Genomic DNA, 18,896 nt, shown 5'->3' with positions numbered 1-18,896 from the left:
TGTGTTGTAATGTGAAACCTTTTTGTGCGTCAGCTTCAAGTGGAGCACTGGAGCAGATTTTTCAACTAGTAGACTCCACCTTGATGACTTTAGTCATGGGGACTTCCCATTGGACTTTTCCTTGGTGCCTTGGACTGGAACACTGTGAACTCAAGATTCAGCTCAAACTTTAGTTTGGACACATTGTCTTTGATAACTGTTGTTAAAAAGGGGGAGGACTTTAGATTTTCTGTAGCGACACAAAATCTTGATAAACTTGAAACACCACATCACCTCCTTTGAAAGACACATCCCTTATGACTAATTGGCTTGAATTTGGAAATAAAAACAACTCCCAAAACAATGTCAGGCTGCATTAGAGAAGTGAAAAGGTACATTTACTGAGATTCATTCAAAAGAAAAATCCACATGGCACAACAAACTTGTTTGCTTTTTTCTTTATTTTTTTTGAAGTTTTTTTTTGTGTTTAACATTTTTCCCTTTTTTCTTGCTATCCCTGCCTTTGGCACTACATACTTAGGGTGACATGTTAGATTGTTTTTAAAACAAACGTCTATTCAAAGCCTTCATCTTGTAGCAAGCAAAGTATGAATACAGCTAATAAAAATAAAGGTTTACATTTTTCCTCCTTACTTTACACATAAAATAAAAACACTTTTTTTTTAAACCCCCTCAAAAATGGGGGTATTAAAATATTTGACATTTGTATCACAAATCAATGTAATGAGACAAAAAAACACAATAAAAACTGTACAAAAATGATAAAATTCATTTTAAAAATACCTGCGATCAAATGATGCAAAGAGTAATTTTTTTTCTGCTTTATGTTATGTTATGTTACTGACCGTAAAACTAATTAAAAGGAGATAGAAGTTCATTTCTTCTGTTGGATGAAGTTTAGATTTACTTGATGTCGGATTTGATGGGGGACCAGAGGGTAGTTTGGATTTGGATTAACCACAGAACCTGGTGAGAGAATCACGACAACTTGGTATCAGTGAAGAAAGAGTAAAGCTGTATCTTTTTTTAAACAGTGAAAGAGTGTCTGACCTTGGGGCATGATGGGTTTGCTGGACTGGTAGCCTCCGTTTCCCTGTTGAATGAAGTTCTGGGGCAGACGGTAGGGCCAGGATGGAGACAGAGAGTACTGAGGGCCTTTACTGTGCTCCCACACCCGAGAGCCTGTGCTCACACCCACAAACTGGGCTGGGTGGCCAGACTCTGTACAGACAAGACAAAAGACACACTCAGTGACTCACATACAAGACACAATTCAGTACAATCAACAATAATAAATAGCTGTGTTCTTCTTCACTGAACATCCTACACATATTAACTAATTTAAAGCTTAATTTCTACCTTTGCCAAAAAAGTTGTTCTGGGCCACATTAGTCCGTTTGCCTGTGAGCATCAGAACTCTAAAACATTTAGGTTTTTGTGCTTTCCCTAGTTGTATCCGAACTTATATCTACAAATAAAGTTGTCTAAGTGAAGCTAGAAAGAGAGAGCCAGCCTGAAGCCCCAACATTAGGATAAACATGACAAAATAAATTCATTCAGACCACATGAATGATTGGCTGGGACACGCGTCTGTCACTAAACCACCTACCTGCCAATTCTCTCACAGCGTGTGAGGCACACACGACTTAAGTGCAGAAAGTGAGTGAGTCACAGACAAAAATGGCAGCGAAACAGCAGCCGAAGCAGCTTTGAGGTGGAGCTTTGATGAGAGACAACTGTTGAATTTTAAATAGCAACTTTGCGTCTCATAAATAGAAACAAATGTCCCTTACTTATTTTTGGAAATCAAATGACGCATGTGTGACGCATTCTGTGTAACTCACTGTCTTGGTACAGCAATGTTTTGTTTTCGTGTCAGGAGTGACGCCTTTCACATTATAACTGAACAGGCGGGGCAGAAGCAGCAGTTCAGCGGGACTTCAAAGTCATATTTTAATAACAGTAATGACTTTGACGTCTCCTGAACATGATCGTCTGACATTGAAAAGGTCTGCTCTCCCTCATCGAGTCTTATTTTATCTAAGATCGTTGCCATTTTGTCATATGTCTCTAGTGAAAGAGTGACTTCCTGGTGAAATACAGTGTACTGGGACCAGAGTCATTTGATCGTTTAACAGAGTGGCAAAGGAAAGTGGAAGTTACTCTTTAAAGATATAAGCGACAGACAGAATCCCACAGACATAGTGCCACCAAAGTTCACCCAGTGACTACCTGACTTGACTACAGTGCCATTGCCCATGAGTGCCCCAGGTTGTGCCATGTGGTTGTGCCAGTGTCCTTCCCGTCCTGGCCCACCGATACCCAGCGGTCTCCCCGCCGGCTGGGCGAAGATGATGCTGGGGTCGTTCAGGTTCATGGGACTGGGGTTGACCCCTGAACCTGTGGGACTCCCCTTCCCAGGCATGGAGCGCAGGGCGAATTTCAGGCCGGGTGGGGAGGGGGCAGTGGGAGAGGACGTGGTGAGGACAGGTCCGTGGATGGGCCAGGAGGTGGAAGGGATGTGGACCGGGTGATGAGGCTGCCCCTGTGACTGATGTGACTGATGCTGGTGGGTGGGCAGGAGCCCCAGTGCGCTGAGTGCCCCCGGATGGTACTGGCCTGGAAGGGTGGTAGGCAAGCTAAAGAGGGACAGAGGGACCTGGGGGTGGGTGGGCTGTTTCAGGGGACCAGCAGAACCGGACTTAATGTGGGAGGGCTGAGGGGAGCTGGAGGATTGGGAGGAACTCTGAGGGACAGTGGAGGACTGTGGGGAGTAGGGTGGAGTCTGCCGAGTGTCCGACTATCAAGAGAAAGAAAGAGAAATCTATTAGATACAATCATGTGTTCATTTTTATTCTCAAATACCGAATCAAAGAAAATTACATTTTGTTATTATGTGACAAGAACAGTTTTTACTTGGAGTGTACATATATAGGGTATTTATTTCCCTTTATTTCAAAATAGTAGTGAAACAATTGAAAAACACAAGGTGTATGATGTACTCCAATGACCTTCACGGGGATGGAATCTCTAGGTACCTCATGATCCAATTACATTACGATCGAGAGGGCTAACATTCGATGATAAAATTATTCTCGATGCATTTCAATGATTCAGAATTCTTCTTTTCAAAATGTGTATTTGCTGATATATAACTAGATGTATATACCGCTTACTAAAATAAAAATAATACAATACAAAATAATATAATAACAAAATACTAAGAACAACTGAGATAGACCCGTGGTGTCTGAAATGTAGTGGAGAAAGAGAGAGAGTGTGTGTGTCTGTGTGAGAGAGAGATGAGCTGTATGGTCAGCTGATTGATATTTACCACACTGCTAGTTATGTTTTCAACTGTAAATATTTATTGATTCATAACTCCCTATTTACAATATGGATGGAGGCAGACATTTATCGGTTTAAAGAAAATACATTTCTATAATGTAATATATTACATTATAGAAAATTAAAAAAAATATTTTAAAAAATATTTTAAAAAACAATTTTTTGTTCTTTTTTCGACTACACCAGTGTGTAGTGTACTCACACACTCAGAGGGCTGCCGAGTTCTTCCAGGACAGTCTGCAGCTGCCTGAGGGATGGGGATGGACTGTGAGCCGACCACAGCTTGAACCATGTGAGGAGCTGGGGAAAAACACATTGACACAAGCCACTTAATATCAGCACTACAGTTGAAAGTATTAGGCATTTCATATTACATACCAAGGTGGTCTACAAATGAATTAATATTTCAAAATGTGGTTCTGTGAGTGAGGCATGTGTGAATAACCTGGGATTCCGGTGACCCTCTGTTTGAGGTGGCGGTACTCTGGACAGTCCCTCCGTACATGACCCATGTCGCCACACTGGAAACACCGTCTGTCCTTCGGTTCCCTTTCTTCCTCTTTTACATCATCGTCTTTGTCGTTTTCCTTCTTCTTCATCCTGCCATTAAAGACCATTTAAAAAAAACCTTCAGGGTGTAATAATATAGGATGAATAGCTCAATTCAATGGTACTTCCTCATCAAATAAGCCCTTTTTCCCCCCAAAGGCATAGAAAGTTATGTTCCTAACTTCATGGGAGGTCTCAGGGTGGTATCAGATACAAGGAGCCACTGAGAACTGGTATTAGCATCTGTCCAAAAAGGTCCAATAACTAGATGGACAGCAGTAGGTTTTTTCCCTCATATCTGGTTTTATAATAGCTCCACACCTCTCCTGTTACTACCCTCCTGTTCTCACTTGCCTCACTGTCTGTGAAACCATTTGTATGTCATTTCTGTCTGTTAAATAAAGTTTAAATGATTTTACAACGTATTCATCACTCAGTTCTTTTCCAAGTCTGTCTTTTAGATTCTACTGTGAGGAAAAAAATGTGTCCCATGGACACAAATTGACAACCTGCGTCTCTTTGGACAGTCCTTCATGTAATGTCCAATCTTCCCACAGATCCTGCAGCACCTGTCGTTTGGTGCCAACTCGCCATCCGTCAAGACTTTTGAGTCAAAGAAATAGTCCTGTGGCAAAACACCAGAGACAACAGACACTTTTGTCAAAAAAAAAAACTTTTCCACAAGGTGCAGACAGACAGACACTGGAACATTTCTCGTGTGTGATGAATGACGTACCACTTCAGTGCCAGGGACAGGGTAGAAAGGAGTTCCAAACAATTTCCTGCCATTTATAAAAGCCTTCATGATGAAATTGGTCACTACAGGAGGAAAAACAAGCAGTGTAAGAGACGTGGCTTTTAGATTAAATTGCACTTTATTCAAACTTCTGTTGATATAATGCAGTGCACACCAGGCTAAAGTTAAAATAGCTGTTAATATGCGGAACAAATACAGTTGCTGACAATTCTGTATTACTCCATTTTTAGTTCCGTCATTAACAGCAGCAAGTGGAGGCTTCAGCTTTACATGCAATGGAACGGGTGGAAGGAGCAAGACGTGTTTTGAACCGAGGCGCTTGAGGATCACACTCCTGTCGTGTCAGATGTCATGAAGCAACCAAACACTGAGAGCTGCTGAGATTAGCGGCCTCACTGAATTAATTATCACATTAAACTAAGACAAATAATCAAAACACACGATGAATTATCAGGACTACATTACTCTCACAGGCTTTGCTGCTTGATGAGATGGGGTAAAAAAAATCCCTAAAACTTGCTGTGTCTGTGTACATTCTCTTCACCAGAGAGTTTTGTGTGGATGATAAAGTTTCAAAGCTTAGTCACAGAAAACAAAGAACAGTTTGACCTACTTCTTTGGTTTGAGTATCAAAACACAGACTTAAAACACTTGCTGTGTTTCAAAACCTTGAGATGCTTTAACACAATGTGTTACTTGTGTCTGACATCCAATGAAAATACTGTATTGCAAGCAAAAGTCTCTGCATGTGAAGTGCCCCTATCAACAATGTTTTCTTTTGGCTTAAATCCTGGACCAATGCTGCCATTAGTATTCCACTCCCTCCTTGTTTATTCAGACAAAACAGTCTAATCTCATGAAAGATGAGGACTGCCTCTCTGTGTAGCTCTCTGGCTCACGGTTAGATAAAGTGTTGCGAGATACTGGAAATTTTCTGTCAACACAGAGACTGGGATGTCGCTATGCAAACACTGTAGCTCAATTCTAGCTGTCAGAATTTTAGAGCTAATAAAGACAGATTTTAACTATATATATATATAAATATATATAAATAAATAAACTTTATGGGTATGTGAACGATAAGTTTTCAGTTACAAGCAAAATCACTTACTTTTGCGAGAAACTCCAGCACCAAGATTGTGATTCAAATCAAAAGGATCTAAGGAGAAGAAAAGACGAATGAGTAGGAAAGAAAACCCTGATGTCAAAAAACAACAATAAGCACATCCATGTCAGCACCTTCAATAGCAATGCATTTGCTGGTCCACTGCTTCTCAAAGGTGGTAAGGCGTTTCATTTGGCGGATGCTGATGACATGCTCTTTGAAGTCAAACTCTTCAGTATAAAAACGCAGGAGGCCCAACCAAAGCTCCCCTACTGACTCTGTGTTTTGTGGCAACTCTGAGAGACGCTGACGCTGTGTGAACACAACAACACACGCTTGTTACAAACTTCAATTCTGCAAACTACACTATTTTCCACCAGCCACAAGTCTAAAGTAAGATAATGTTGAATAACTATGCTGCTGAGTTTAGGTAGTTGTGTGTTAAAGCGGAGTTTTTGTAAAGTCTTCTTTGATAAGCTCACCAGATCCTGAAGATCATCAAAAAAGAAAGCATTCCAGCCATCGACCATCCTCTGGGGAACAGTGTTCCCATCGAAGATCTGAAAAAATAAAGAGATATTTTCTGGTTTTATTGAAAGCAGACGCTGCTCTTTTCTTATTAAATGGTGATGATCAGTGGCTCGTACCTCCTGTAGGACAGGGGTGACTGGTGGTTGCCTCTGCTGCAGGAAGTAAAGCACCATCAGGATGTAGGCATAAGATGACAAGCTTCCTCTGGATGCATCCCCAATGTCGCAGCGCTGCGAGTACAGAATCAGCTAGTTAGGGTATGGCTTTGAGAGATAACTTGTTTGTGCCTCTCAAGCCCCACCTACAGCTGAAGGTAAAGATTGTATTGGTCCTCTAGTCATTCATATCCAATCACCCACCTTTAAATTACAGAAGTCTTTATAGTTCTTCATTAGCTCTGTGCACATTTTGACTTTTGTGGAGAGGAAATGGGTGTATGGAAGTCTGGTTTCAGGGTCCACAATGGAAAGCCTGTTATTTCTGGCAGCATCATTAATGGACTATTAAGTGTCGAAACTTTAGACAGGCGACACAAAACAGCATTAACAACTCTGCTTTAGAATCTGCTGCAAATGCAGGTGAGTCACCTGTGAGTCACACGGTCAATGAAATGAAGAGGAAATGGTTTGAAATGACAATGATTTCCAAATGAGCGTCTTGCCACAGGCTTGTAAAGGGAGGAGGTGAAGGGGACCTGTCAATCACTGACGGATGAAAAACTCTTGCACTGACTGTCAACTCCAGTGCCTACGTGAGTGTGTGTGCATGTGTGTGTGTGTGTGACGCACATTGTGTGAGTGTTCCTGTCCTGTTATAAATCTAAACCAGTCATGTGGACAAAGTAGTCTAAAAATACTGTAGTTTGTAGACAGATGACAGCACACCCTACATGGCCATATGACATTCTCTATATTTGCTTTTTTCCCAATTTCAAATTGAATTGCAAAGTTACATATTATGTAAAACTGTTTATTGTGCTTTTAATAACAGCAAACCATTTCCATGTATCTCACATGACAGCTCTTGAGCACTTTAGAACAAGAACTTGTATCTCAGGTACAAATGTGTTTGTACCCTGAAGCTGAAACAGAAGGGTCCAAAAGCAAACAATCAACATATATATAAGTAGGTATCAGTGGTTCAACACACCTTTGCAAAGACCTTCATTGTGTATCCAAGGAACTGCACGCGTGGATCCAGGGCTGCGTACGTGGCCAGCATTCTGGTGTTGTGCTGAGCCTGCAAAGGTGATCCAGCACTTTCATCAAATGAGGGCACCTCTAAGTAGATGAATTGTACCAGTATGAGACTCTTGTTCACTCACCAGTGTGTTATAAAGGCTAATATCTCCCTCCAAACCACTCTGTCTGTGTTCAAACTTCACAATAGGCACTTTAGCTGTTGTAATCGGCAAGATGTTCCTCAAACCTGCCATGTTGGGAGAAATAAGAAATCCAAACCCATCAGAACCCGTCTTTGACTTTGAGATGACATTCTTTGTTTGAGACAATTGGCAAAAACGTTAACACACCTGTATGCTTCTTTAGCACTTTTGCAAGGCCTTCGATGATCTCTTTGCAGTTCAGCTTCTGTTCAGATAGATTTAAATGTGTAACAATGGCAAAACACAGTCAAACAATCTCTGATCTGCTAATGTGTTAAATTCCAGTGTTTCTGTGTGTTTAGTCTGTCTACCTCTGCAGTCTCATGACCCTCGAGAGTCATGCAGATATCAAGGTCACTGTCGCGGAAGCCAAAACCATTTTTGGAGGACCCAAACAGGCAGAGTTGAGCTTTATCTGCAATTTCAGATACAGGAAGTAAATCGAATTTCTATCTGCTTCCCTGGTTTCCTTTTCAATGGAGAACCTCTAAAGGTTTTAGCAAATATGTTGTGTGTAGTAATAGGTGCTTCGTGCTCACCATTGTACTCCTTTCTTATAAACCTCTCCAGGCCTACAAGGATCTGCTCCCTCTTCTGCTGCTCAACCGGTGACGGTGACAATTCATCTAAGAGCAAAAAAATCAGTTGGACAGAGCCACCACAAGGAATCTCTAAGTCAAATGAAGGGTTTTTTTTTCATTTTAAGTTAAGTTTAAGTTCAAATGAAAAAGATCAGTTAACCGTTTGCAACTGCCTTTAAATCTCTTGAATGTCCCTGTTGCATATTGTATTGAAAAGTGGTTACTGCACTGTTAACTACTTACAGTAACACAGTTTGCAGAGGCCATCAAGGATTTCTCTGAAGCGGTCGTTCATGGGCGGCAACTGCTTCAGCTCAATCTTCTTAAAGTCTTCAGGGCACTCATCCTTTAGGTGACCATCGCGCTTGCAGATGCTGCAAACAACAGTTGGAGGCTAGAAGAGGAAATAAATCCAGGTATTAAATTAACAAATTTGACACGGCAACTTTAATTGGATGGATTAAACAATATATATATTAGGGATGCACTAATTAATCGGCCAGTGATCGGAACCGGCCGATTTTCACGTGATCGGCCGAAATCGGTGACCGGCCGATCAGACAGAATATTCCGATTTTAATAAGCCGATCAAAATGCATCCGCATCGCTCAGCATCAGCAACACACGTGCACGTGGCTACACGCACATGTAGTAGAGTGTAGGGCTGGGCGGTATATCGGTTCACACTGAATACGTTTTTTTTCCGTTATGATATGAATTTTTAATATACGGCCGTACCGGTGTATTTGATTACACAACATCCGCGCGGCCGCGCCGCTGACGTCTGCTTTGCGAGTGAGCGCGCGCTCTGCATGTAAACGTTTCCTTCATGTTTATATATTTGTTTCAATCACTGAACGAAGCCTGGCATATTTAAGACAAGAGTAAGGACCTTAAATCACTTGCACAGAACTTTTGATCAGCATTTGTTTGTTTGTCATTTAAACCTGTGTGCGCAGAGAGAGAGAGAGAGAGGCATTGTTGGCACGGGGCGGGGGAGAGAGAGAGCGAGCGAGAGAGAGAGTGAGGTCATTTACTTATTTGTGTGTAGGTAGTATGTTGTGAAATATGTTTAAACTTAAATAAACTACACATACAGGTAGTGATTAGTTTTTGTATTTTTAGTTGGATATTGGATGTGAACAACATGGTTCCACAACACTGCACTTTTAAGGTGTGTGTGAATATTCCACAGCATTATTTAGTTCTATTTTATAGTGGTAATCTGTTCAAAAAGTCACACTTTAAGTTATTATGTTCCATGGTAGCATGTTCAAATGTATCATGACAATTGTTTTTGTATTTTTATATATACTTCTATTTTATAGTGATTCGTTTTGTATTTTTAGTTGGATATTGGATGTGAACTGATTGTATTCCTATGTTAAAATGTTCTATTAAGGAGAAAATATGCAAAAATATATATCTTTCTGTATGCTGAAAAGTGGTTTAAAAAAATCGGAATGGGCTAAAATCGGTATCGGCAGGTCATACTTCTTGAAAAATGGGTAATCTGAATCGGCCCCAAAAATGGCAATCGGTGCATCCCTAATATATATAAAAATAAATAAACCAGTGGTAACGCTGTGAGAAAACACTTCTGTGTCTTGAACTTGTTTGACGATTCGAACTAGGTCTCTCAATCAACAACTGAAGCATCATGTCAAGATGGGGTTCATGTATAATCATGTGACTCTCCCAAAGTTTAAATGCCTCACCTAACATGATATGAACCCATCAGTGCTGCTGAAAGGTGATTAGCTCAATCATTAACAGAGGGTATGCAGTGTAAAATAGTATTAAATACACAATGACTTAACCATGACTCTACATTGAGGGTGAGTGGTAGTCAAAATTTTTACCTTCCCACCAGTGAAAATCATTTTGTCAAACACATAGTGCAGATCCTCCTCTGCAACGCTCCCATCCTTCTCTGTTACATAGTTTTCTTCTTCATCCTCCTCACCCCCCTCCTTGTCACTGTCCAGCAGTCCATTGGGGGAGAGGTCAGGTTTGTTCCCGTCACTGAGAACCATATCCATGAGTCTCACATCTAAAGTCCTCCCATCCCTCTTTATGGGCAGATCTGAACCATCGCCATCATCACTGTCAGGCTCATCATCAGGCTCCATGAACCCCTGCTGTGCCCTCGGACATTTTTTGCCTTTCTCATCGTCTTCTTCCGTGTCCACAAACGCAGTCTCCTTCTTCTCCGCCCATTCCAGTTTTGCACTTTGCTTGCCTGCCCTCTTGCTTCTCAGATGGCGCCCAGAGGTTCGTCTTTGGGGGCACGCAAAGTATTTGTAAGCTGTGCGAAAGCGCTCTTGGATGTATTCAAACACCATTTGGCTATTCAAGCTGCGTGCAACATTCCTTTTCAAAGCAAAAGGATCTAAAAAAAAAAAAAGAAAAAAGTGAAGGGACACAGTGGATTTACTTTTTGTTTCCTTGAGAGAAATCAAATGACAAAATAATCTGAGAGCGGTCTCTAACCTTCAATGGCGAGCCTACGACGAGGCCAGTTCTTCACTTCCCTCGAGAGGAGTGTCTTTAAGCGGATGCTGATGATATATTCTTCAAGAGCAAACTCCAGTGTGTAGAAACGCAACATCTCCAACCACAACTGGCCCAGCGTCACATCTTTGCCCAGATTCAATGTTAAGCGGGTCTTTGTGAGAAAGTAATATTTAGTTAAAAGCAAGTATAGTCAACGCAACTCTTTATAAAAGCATGCGAAACCTGAATTTGAGACACTCTAACCTATCCTCATATTGATATGAATAGGTGCTGCAATATGACTCACAATGCCTTCTGTGCAATGATTATCATCAGGTTTATTCTGCTCAGGTTTGGATCTGCCTTCTCCTCTGGTCTCATTTCGGTTTTCCCCTCGTCCTTCCGTGGAACTTGGGGGTCTGTGCTCCCACCGCACGAATATGTCCAATGAAATTCCAGTTAGATGATACTCATCCACGCGCTTCACATCAAAGCCACCGATCTAAGAGAGGAGAGGCGAGCCAAAGAAAGCAAATAAATGATCATTAACATGTCATAGACATGTAGAATTAAAAAATCATCAAAGCATGAGGGAGTTTTAAGGGTAGATTTTTGGTTCGTCTGCTGGTGTAGCTAACAGCAAAGAAAATTATTGATGGGAGGATGTGTTGTTGTAAGATGCCTCCCTGTATGAAAAAAGCCTCACGGTCATGAGGTTGAGAGCTGCAAGATAAGGAAAAACCACTGCAGCTCTCCTCCAAACGTACATACGTCATGTGACGATACACTGGCATGACATTTCGTGACAATATACAATGACTGTTAAATGGTTTATGGGATGATAAGACTGTACACACCCTCTGTGTGCTCCAAATAGGGATAATGCATTAAAAACGGGAAAAGTCATTTAAAGAAGATTTTCTGGAAATGTGGAATTTATACCCTCAATTGTCAAGGCTACATGTAAATCATGAAATGTAGTTTTGCAAATCAGCACAACAAGCACAAGCCTGACACAGGTGACATATTCTGGCCTCCAGGGAAAAAAAGTAATGACATCACCCTTTAACGTGTGCCCTCACTTTTATCACCTGTGGGTCTAAAGAAAAGAATGTTCCCTCAGGGATAAAATATCTCACCTACACTTGTACAAACACCAGTGAATGTAAAATTAACAACTTCCACTTCATTTAAAAATGGTTTCTAACCTTCTCTTGGCAGAAAAGATAAATGCAATCCAAATTAAATGGGTTGTTTTGTATCATAAATCTACATCTTGAATAAATTATTAGAGCTGCATCAAATCAGTTACCCTTCAAATTGAAATGTATGCCACCTAATGCTTAAGAAATGAATGCAGTCACCCCAAAAACAGACATATTATTTTGTGTTATGCAGTGTGCTGGCCGACAATTTACACCAGTCTGTGACACTTTTTTGCATTTTATGAAAACCGTTTAATATTTCCTATATATTTTACCACGGGAGTAACCCTCATTGTAAAGACGACTTTCAGTTTTAAAAGCCTGGATAATACACCACAAGTAATGGCAATGAAAATGAGTAATGCTAGGATTTTATCAACACAATAACATCTCAATCACAAGGAAAGGAAGTTAGTAAGAATAATTAATTTAAGTCAAAGAAATATAAGATGCGAGTAAACCATAATCACATTTTGTTAATCTTTTGAATCTGTATCACAGGTTCTCATGTGTTTTTGCCTGTGGACAACTCGTTCCCACAGCCTCCTGACAAAAAGCTAAATAAGTGTAGCCTTAAAAAGGTTAATAGTTGAGATTATAAAACAAGTCAAAACAAGTCTTGGTTTGTCATTTGTTAAGTGCATAATAAAAAAGGGGGTTTTCCTTCCAAAAAATGAACTGAAACGCCCCGGGTTTGAATCAAAGTCAGAACTTGCTTTTTATGTCATCTGCATCATTTTCCCCTTCTCATTTCATGTTATCATTAAACAGTCAGCTATTGTATAACATTAAGAGAAGGTCAGAAATATCACTCTCAGCTACACTTTCAAAGCAAACAATGTGACACTTCACCTACCCAACGGCCGAAGTAGACAGGGAGGATGGGCTCCTTCCTCTGCTGCAGAAAGAAGATAACCATGAGGGCCAAGGAGTAGGAGGGGATGCCACCCTCAGCCTGGCAGTCAATGTGACACAGCTGTGGAGATACACATGGAAAAAATACATTAAAGTTTGTTTGCTTAAATATAAATCAGAGGCAATACTGGCAATTAGTAAAACAATGAAACAAACATGACAATATTTGCTGAAATGCGCAGACAGCCTTACCCTTGCCCAGTAGCGAAAAGCCAGCACCAGAGGGACCAGCCTGGGCTCCAGTCTAGCCAAGGCTGACAGGTGATTGGTGGTGAGACAAGCAACATCATTACCTGCACTCACTTTACACATGAGGCCCCTGCGCAGACAGTGAAGTGAAGAAATACAGCAATGAAACGGAAGATAATAGAAGAGCCTGAACAGTGTCTTAACAGTTTTAAGGGACCATGGTCAGATAAATAATTCTACATTAACTTCAGTTCTGTAAATAAAAGTCTTACTTTATCATATAATGTTGGTAATAGCAGCTCTTAACTATTAAAAGTTGCGTTGAACCAAGACTCACCTGCCAACATCTCGACAAAACACAGCAGGAACTTTGGCGTGAAAATCTGACTCAACATCAGAGAATTCAGCTAAAGACAAGATGAAAAAATAAGGGGAATAAATTTAATAAACCAGAATTTCACTGCACATGAACAGAGAGTGACACAGGCATTACAAATCCAAACTCATTTGGTGATTGAATGAGCACATTATTCAAATACAGATCATACATTTTTTTCCCATTGAGTCCAGTTTGAAAATGCCATGAGACACATGAAGAAACAAAGCAAAGCAAAACAGCTTCAGGGGTTTATTATGTGCACTGGGGCAAATATTTAAATGCACTTACAGCTGTTTTTGAGAATTTCCAGCACTTGAATTAAGACCTCGGGCTGTGTCATCTGAACAGATAAAAGCAATGAGATAAAATGAGCTCATCAAGCACATAACTCAACCCGTACGTGCTGTGTGTGTGTAAATACATTCACTATATAATGAAGCCACCAACTCAGACTTACTGAGGAAGGGTGGGTGACATCGATGTTGACATCACTTGTCTTGAAGGCAAAGCGGGTGAAACATGAGCCATACATCCTAAGAGCACAACCTGGAAAACAAAAAAACAAAAATTGTATTGTACATGTACTGTATATGCCATATATTTCTTTATTGAGGACAACATGGATGGGGCAGGATGACACCAGTGCACACAACCTGAAAGTTGCTTCATAATGATCTCCTCCATCTTGGCGACCACGGCCTTCCGCTCTTCAAAGTCCTCCTCTGAGATCCCGTGCTGTCGGGCTGTTTCTACAATGGCTGCGTCCACGGCCCTGAGCTGGGCAGCGGACGGGGGAGGCAGCGCACGCAGCTCATTCTCCTCCTGTTTTTCCTGTGCACACCAGAAATTAAATAATTAAAATATAGAATCCTAAAAACTCATTCTTAATGGCTTTAATGAGGTGAAATATCTGAAATCCACGTACCATTATATTCTTCTTGTGTCTTTTCTCCTTGATGTGTTTATGCGCTCCTTGAATGTTCTCAATGTGCACAGAACAGAGCTTGCATAAGTACTGATAGTTTGGGTACTCGGGGGACTGCTGTGAAAATAAGGGAAGAGGCAAAAGCAATCAGTTGATGTGCTGTAGGCTCTCTTGCAGGTTTTTTGTAGAGTTTTTCCTCACTCTATATATAAAAAATTGACATGACTTGACTATTAGTTTGTTACTACTACCTTCAGCAGTCGGTGGATGTAATCTCTGTAGAGACGCTCCTCTGCTTGTCGGAGGCCCAGTTGCTGCTCTGTGAGTGGTCCGCCCCCCACAGTGGGTCTCACTTCTGGGCCCTCTTCAAGAGACCGATGCATCAGGGCTGCAGCTGTCAACCCTACAAACAGGAAAAAAAGGCAGCGTAGTAGAGATGCATTTGGTGACGACAACATAGCATGTCAGGAAACACATGGCATAAACCTACCATGGGACTTTTCCTTTGCAGGGGTTGCTATGGAGCTCTTGGCATGCTCTGTGATGCCCTCCTCAAGTGTACCGAGCGCCACAGGAGAGGTGGTCTCTCTGTGTGCTGAGGGGCTGCTGTCTGCAGACAGAGCAGCCCTTGGGCTGAGAGCTGGTGCTGTCAGCTGCTGCTGTGAGCTCACCGCTTTACCTTTGCCTCTCTCACCAGAACTTGTTCTTCCAGTCAGTCTCGAGGAACGTCCTCTCCTCTTTTCCTGGAGATTGTCTGTGGAAGTCTTGCCTTGCCCACGGATCCCCTGGCTGCCTATATTATGGTCATCTCTTGCGATGGGGTTTTCTTTGCTGCGAGGTACAGGTTTGTGGCCCTCTCTCAGCACAGGAGGGTCCTTCTTCGACTTCTCGTTGGACGGCACTTTAGCTCCTCTCGGCTGACACAGTTTCACAGATTTTACTGCACTTTTGGACACATCCATTCCTCCTGTCCTGCTGCTGTTATCCCTGGTGGAGTCAACACCACACTGAGGACCACAGGGCAGGCAGGCCACCTGAAATCTGATTAAAATAAACAGTAGTTATCAGTTCAAGGAGCAAGAGTACACTAAAAAATTCAATGTGATAACCCATTAGGTCTTGTTTTACCAATTCAGGTGAAGACAACAAGGCTTAGAAAAAAAGAAGCTTATTTTGATGAACAAACTCAAACAAAATTAACCCAGTAGCATAAAGTTGTAGAGTTGCAAAATTCTGTGAATTTTCAGAATTGGAGGGAACTTAAATATAGTTGGTAAATAATATATTGTACAATAATCTTGGCTAAAACAATTAAATGTGATGCAAATACAGTCAACTGTGGTATATTTTTATACAAATGACACGGCATCATATTTTTTTTTATAGTATCATTTTGCATTCATGTCTGCTTATAACAAAACAAAATATTTATATTTGTATATGATACAAATGTATATGATTCCCAAATTCCCAAACCAAAGTTCCTATAGAACATTTCTGGAAATTTACCAGGAATTTCCACTGTTTTGAGAATTCCAAGTCTTTCATTCTGGAGGAGCAGAAATGCAGACCATTGAAAAATATGATGTGCTTCCCCAAATTAACTTTCTAAATGTCCGCTCCGAGCCACGCCACAAAAATGGAAAGCAGTGTGAAAACTTCAATTTTTACTTCATCATCACCCATCAAATAAATCCTTAGTTTCAGTTTTCACTGTTGCTGTTGCTCTGTGTACTCTGCAACTATGCAAACAACTGCAGAGACTATACAATCTGCTTCTCATTTAAACTGGCACGCAGATGCCCACAGAGAGCGCAAATGTTCATGGGATATATACATTTGCAGGCGATAGGCTGAAGGCAGATTACTTACTTTTTAAAAGAGATCATTGTAGTTTGTTTTAACATTTTATAGTTATTTGAAGTAGCAGCTTAAATCAGCATTTGAGATTGGAGGTTTAAAACCCCTCCACCACAAACAAGGACTTTAAAGATGCTGCAGTAAACAGCTGGAAAAGCTTCACTGCCAAAAAATTGCTATCAAATATTACATGTTTACGCATATTACTTTACTTTTGTTAAAGACAGTGTCCCTTTTATGTGAATAGCCATTATGACCAAAGCTTTTTAACATATTTACATGTAAACATCCTGAAATAAAGCTCACATTCTTAACTGTTTTCTCATTCATCTTGTTTTGTCCTTTTATATTTTGATGTCTTTGGTGTTAACAGAGACCAAGAAATTGACCTCATCATGAAAGATGATTTTTTTAAAATAGTGCCAAATTACAACATCCCATCCAATCCAATATTTTAAGGAGGGTGTGCTAATATGGACTTCAAATCAAATCTAATTTTATTTGTTTAGTGCCAAATCACAACATACATTGCAAGGCACTTTAAATAGTGAGACAGGGAATTTACAGTATTATATAGAGAGAATTACAATGTCATTTACACAAGCTGGAGCATAAATTGCTCCATACCTCCAAACCTAATAATTATGACAATACTACTACAACTACTACTACTAATAATATTATTATTATTATTATTATTATTATTATTATTAATAACAACCTAACTGGATCTAGATCCTGCATCCTGAGTCACAGATAGACTTAGTTATCAGCTTGTTATCACGACTCCACAGCTAAATTCAGGCCAGAATCATAGTCTGATGTTTTTATAAATAATTAATATGTAATGCAGTGCAATTAGCGGATGACTGTCCTGGAAATTGCGACCAACTCTGCTTGAATACAGTTTTTACAATGACATTGTCTCAAACTGGAACATGAATATGGGAACGGGAACACTAAACAAGACATCTATGACTAGATGAGAAGCCAGACACAGTGCATGAACACCTACTGACACAGAGCTTTTCATCACTAAACTGTTTTCTTCCAGTCTCAGATAACCTTGGCAGCATCAACAAGAATGTTATTCAAGTGTCAACGTCAACAGATATTCAATTACAGGGATCTGAATCTCTTCAGAACGGATAAAAGTGCACCAAGTCATCTGTACTGACAATGTGATGTGATTTGATTGTGAATACAGATATTATCGAAAGAGCATCTTACTGCTGTGACTGCTGAAGTTGGAGTACATGTTTTGTTCTATTATTTACAGTCATCTTGTTTGATCCAATCGTTACAAAGCCAAAAACCTCGTACATCGTATGTTGTATTGTTACTACTTCATTCATCTACCAGACAAGGGAAGGGAAGTAAACAGTGCGATCTGTCCATTTAAAACGATGGACGCGAGTAGCAATACACAGAAACAGTCAACAAATGTGCGAGTAACGTAAACACTTGACTACCTGAGTAAATGCACTCGATTAGTTTCCGCGACTGCGAAACACAAACACGTCCCATGTGAAGAAGAGCGCGGTGATGCTGTGTACGATCACTGCCTGGTCATAGTTATGGCTTCATTTGTTGTTGACATTATGAGATACTGGCTTAGATCTGACGGCGGTGCGTAGCCCAGGTGAAGAGGGAAACAGAAACTGTAGGGGGGCAGACTTCGACAACACCGGGACGTACCATTAGCCCAGCTTCCGAAGCAGAAACGAAAGCAAAACACAGTATCGACTCAACGAAATGCACACCATTAAAACCAAGAGGCGGTTCCTGAGTTACAGGAAGGATTCACACTGACACCCGGCGGAGTCTCTGCTCGCTGCTAAGCCGACATTGTCGCAAGCCGTGTCCGTGAGCTAACCACCGTTAGCCGCTGTGCCCGGTCGTCCGACCGAGCTAGCTAACGGGAAATAAATAACACTGGCACACCAACTGCCGCACAGCAGCAAGTCAACAAAAGCGGGGACAAAATACATCGACAAAGTCAAAACAAAAGGGCGCGAATCAACTTACTTGAGAGATGTGAAGCTGATTTTGGATTAGTATGTGGTTGAGTCAATGGTCCTGTTCTACATGATGTTTTTCAGATCCAACGGCCCTGGTCAAAACAGCGACCATTGACGCCATGTTAATACAGTACCCCGCTGCATTGTGGGAGTGCCAGTGATGATGAAGAGGGGCGTGCTGCGTTCAAATACCACTCGGAATCTCTGCTTTCCTTTCTTTCCTTTCTTTCTTTTATACAAAGTAAAAGCATTTTTCCCCAAAAAAAATAAGAATGTTTTTTTAATTCATTTATTAAAACCACATCAAAGTAAGGTGTGAATAAAAGGGTAGAATCAAACCAACATAGAATCAAGAAAAAAACATGATGATTTAAAATGTTTTGGGTGTATTCCAAAATAAACTCCAAAAAGGACTTCTCTGTCCTTGGCCACTTACATCTGTATTCATCAGTGTTTTTACTATGGTGTGTTCACTTACCATATCCACCCTTCGCAAATAAAAGTAGGTAGGCCCACAGTTACATTCAAATAAGTAAGTGAAAATAATGTTTACATGTAGAGTTGCATTTGTATTCAAACAATATATGATGAAAAAAAAGAAAAACTAATTTGCTTCATTAATGGCTTTTATTTTGTAGCCTAATCACGACA

At 40.6% G+C, this 18,896-nt stretch overlaps 1 protein-coding gene across 1 annotated transcript; it reads right to left on the bottom strand.

Annotated features, from left to right (window-relative positions):
- Window positions 1-488: 488 nt before the first annotated feature.
- On the bottom strand, window positions 489-18,374 carry tut4 (terminal uridylyl transferase 4). Its single transcript, XM_083887459.1, has 30 exons — window positions 18,253-18,374; window positions 14,855-15,405; window positions 14,616-14,767; window positions 14,365-14,481; window positions 14,093-14,270; window positions 13,897-13,985; window positions 13,728-13,779; window positions 13,398-13,467; window positions 13,064-13,190; window positions 12,813-12,932; window positions 11,059-11,253; window positions 10,749-10,923; window positions 10,118-10,647; window positions 8,499-8,649; window positions 8,214-8,300; window positions 7,986-8,089; window positions 7,822-7,879; window positions 7,615-7,718; window positions 7,440-7,529; window positions 6,407-6,520; window positions 6,242-6,319; window positions 5,894-6,071; window positions 5,766-5,813; window positions 4,634-4,716; window positions 4,407-4,522; window positions 3,794-3,948; window positions 3,551-3,648; window positions 2,233-2,800; window positions 1,051-1,221; window positions 489-966 (listed from the first exon to the last, which is right to left on the bottom strand). Exons 2-30 carry the CDS (start codon window positions 15,324-15,326, stop codon window positions 875-877), a joined length of 4,572 nt encoding a protein of 1,523 aa, XP_083743585.1. The 5' UTR covers window positions 15,327-15,405; window positions 18,253-18,374; the 3' UTR covers window positions 489-874.
- Between the last annotated feature and the right edge of the window lie 522 nt (window positions 18,375-18,896).

This window comes from Microchirus variegatus (genome assembly GCF_963457635.1).
Source record: "Microchirus variegatus genome assembly, chromosome: 4".
Classification (NCBI taxonomy): Eukaryota; Metazoa; Chordata; class Actinopteri; order Pleuronectiformes; family Soleidae; genus Microchirus; species Microchirus variegatus.
This window is presented reverse-complemented; position numbering and strand designations above follow the sequence as displayed.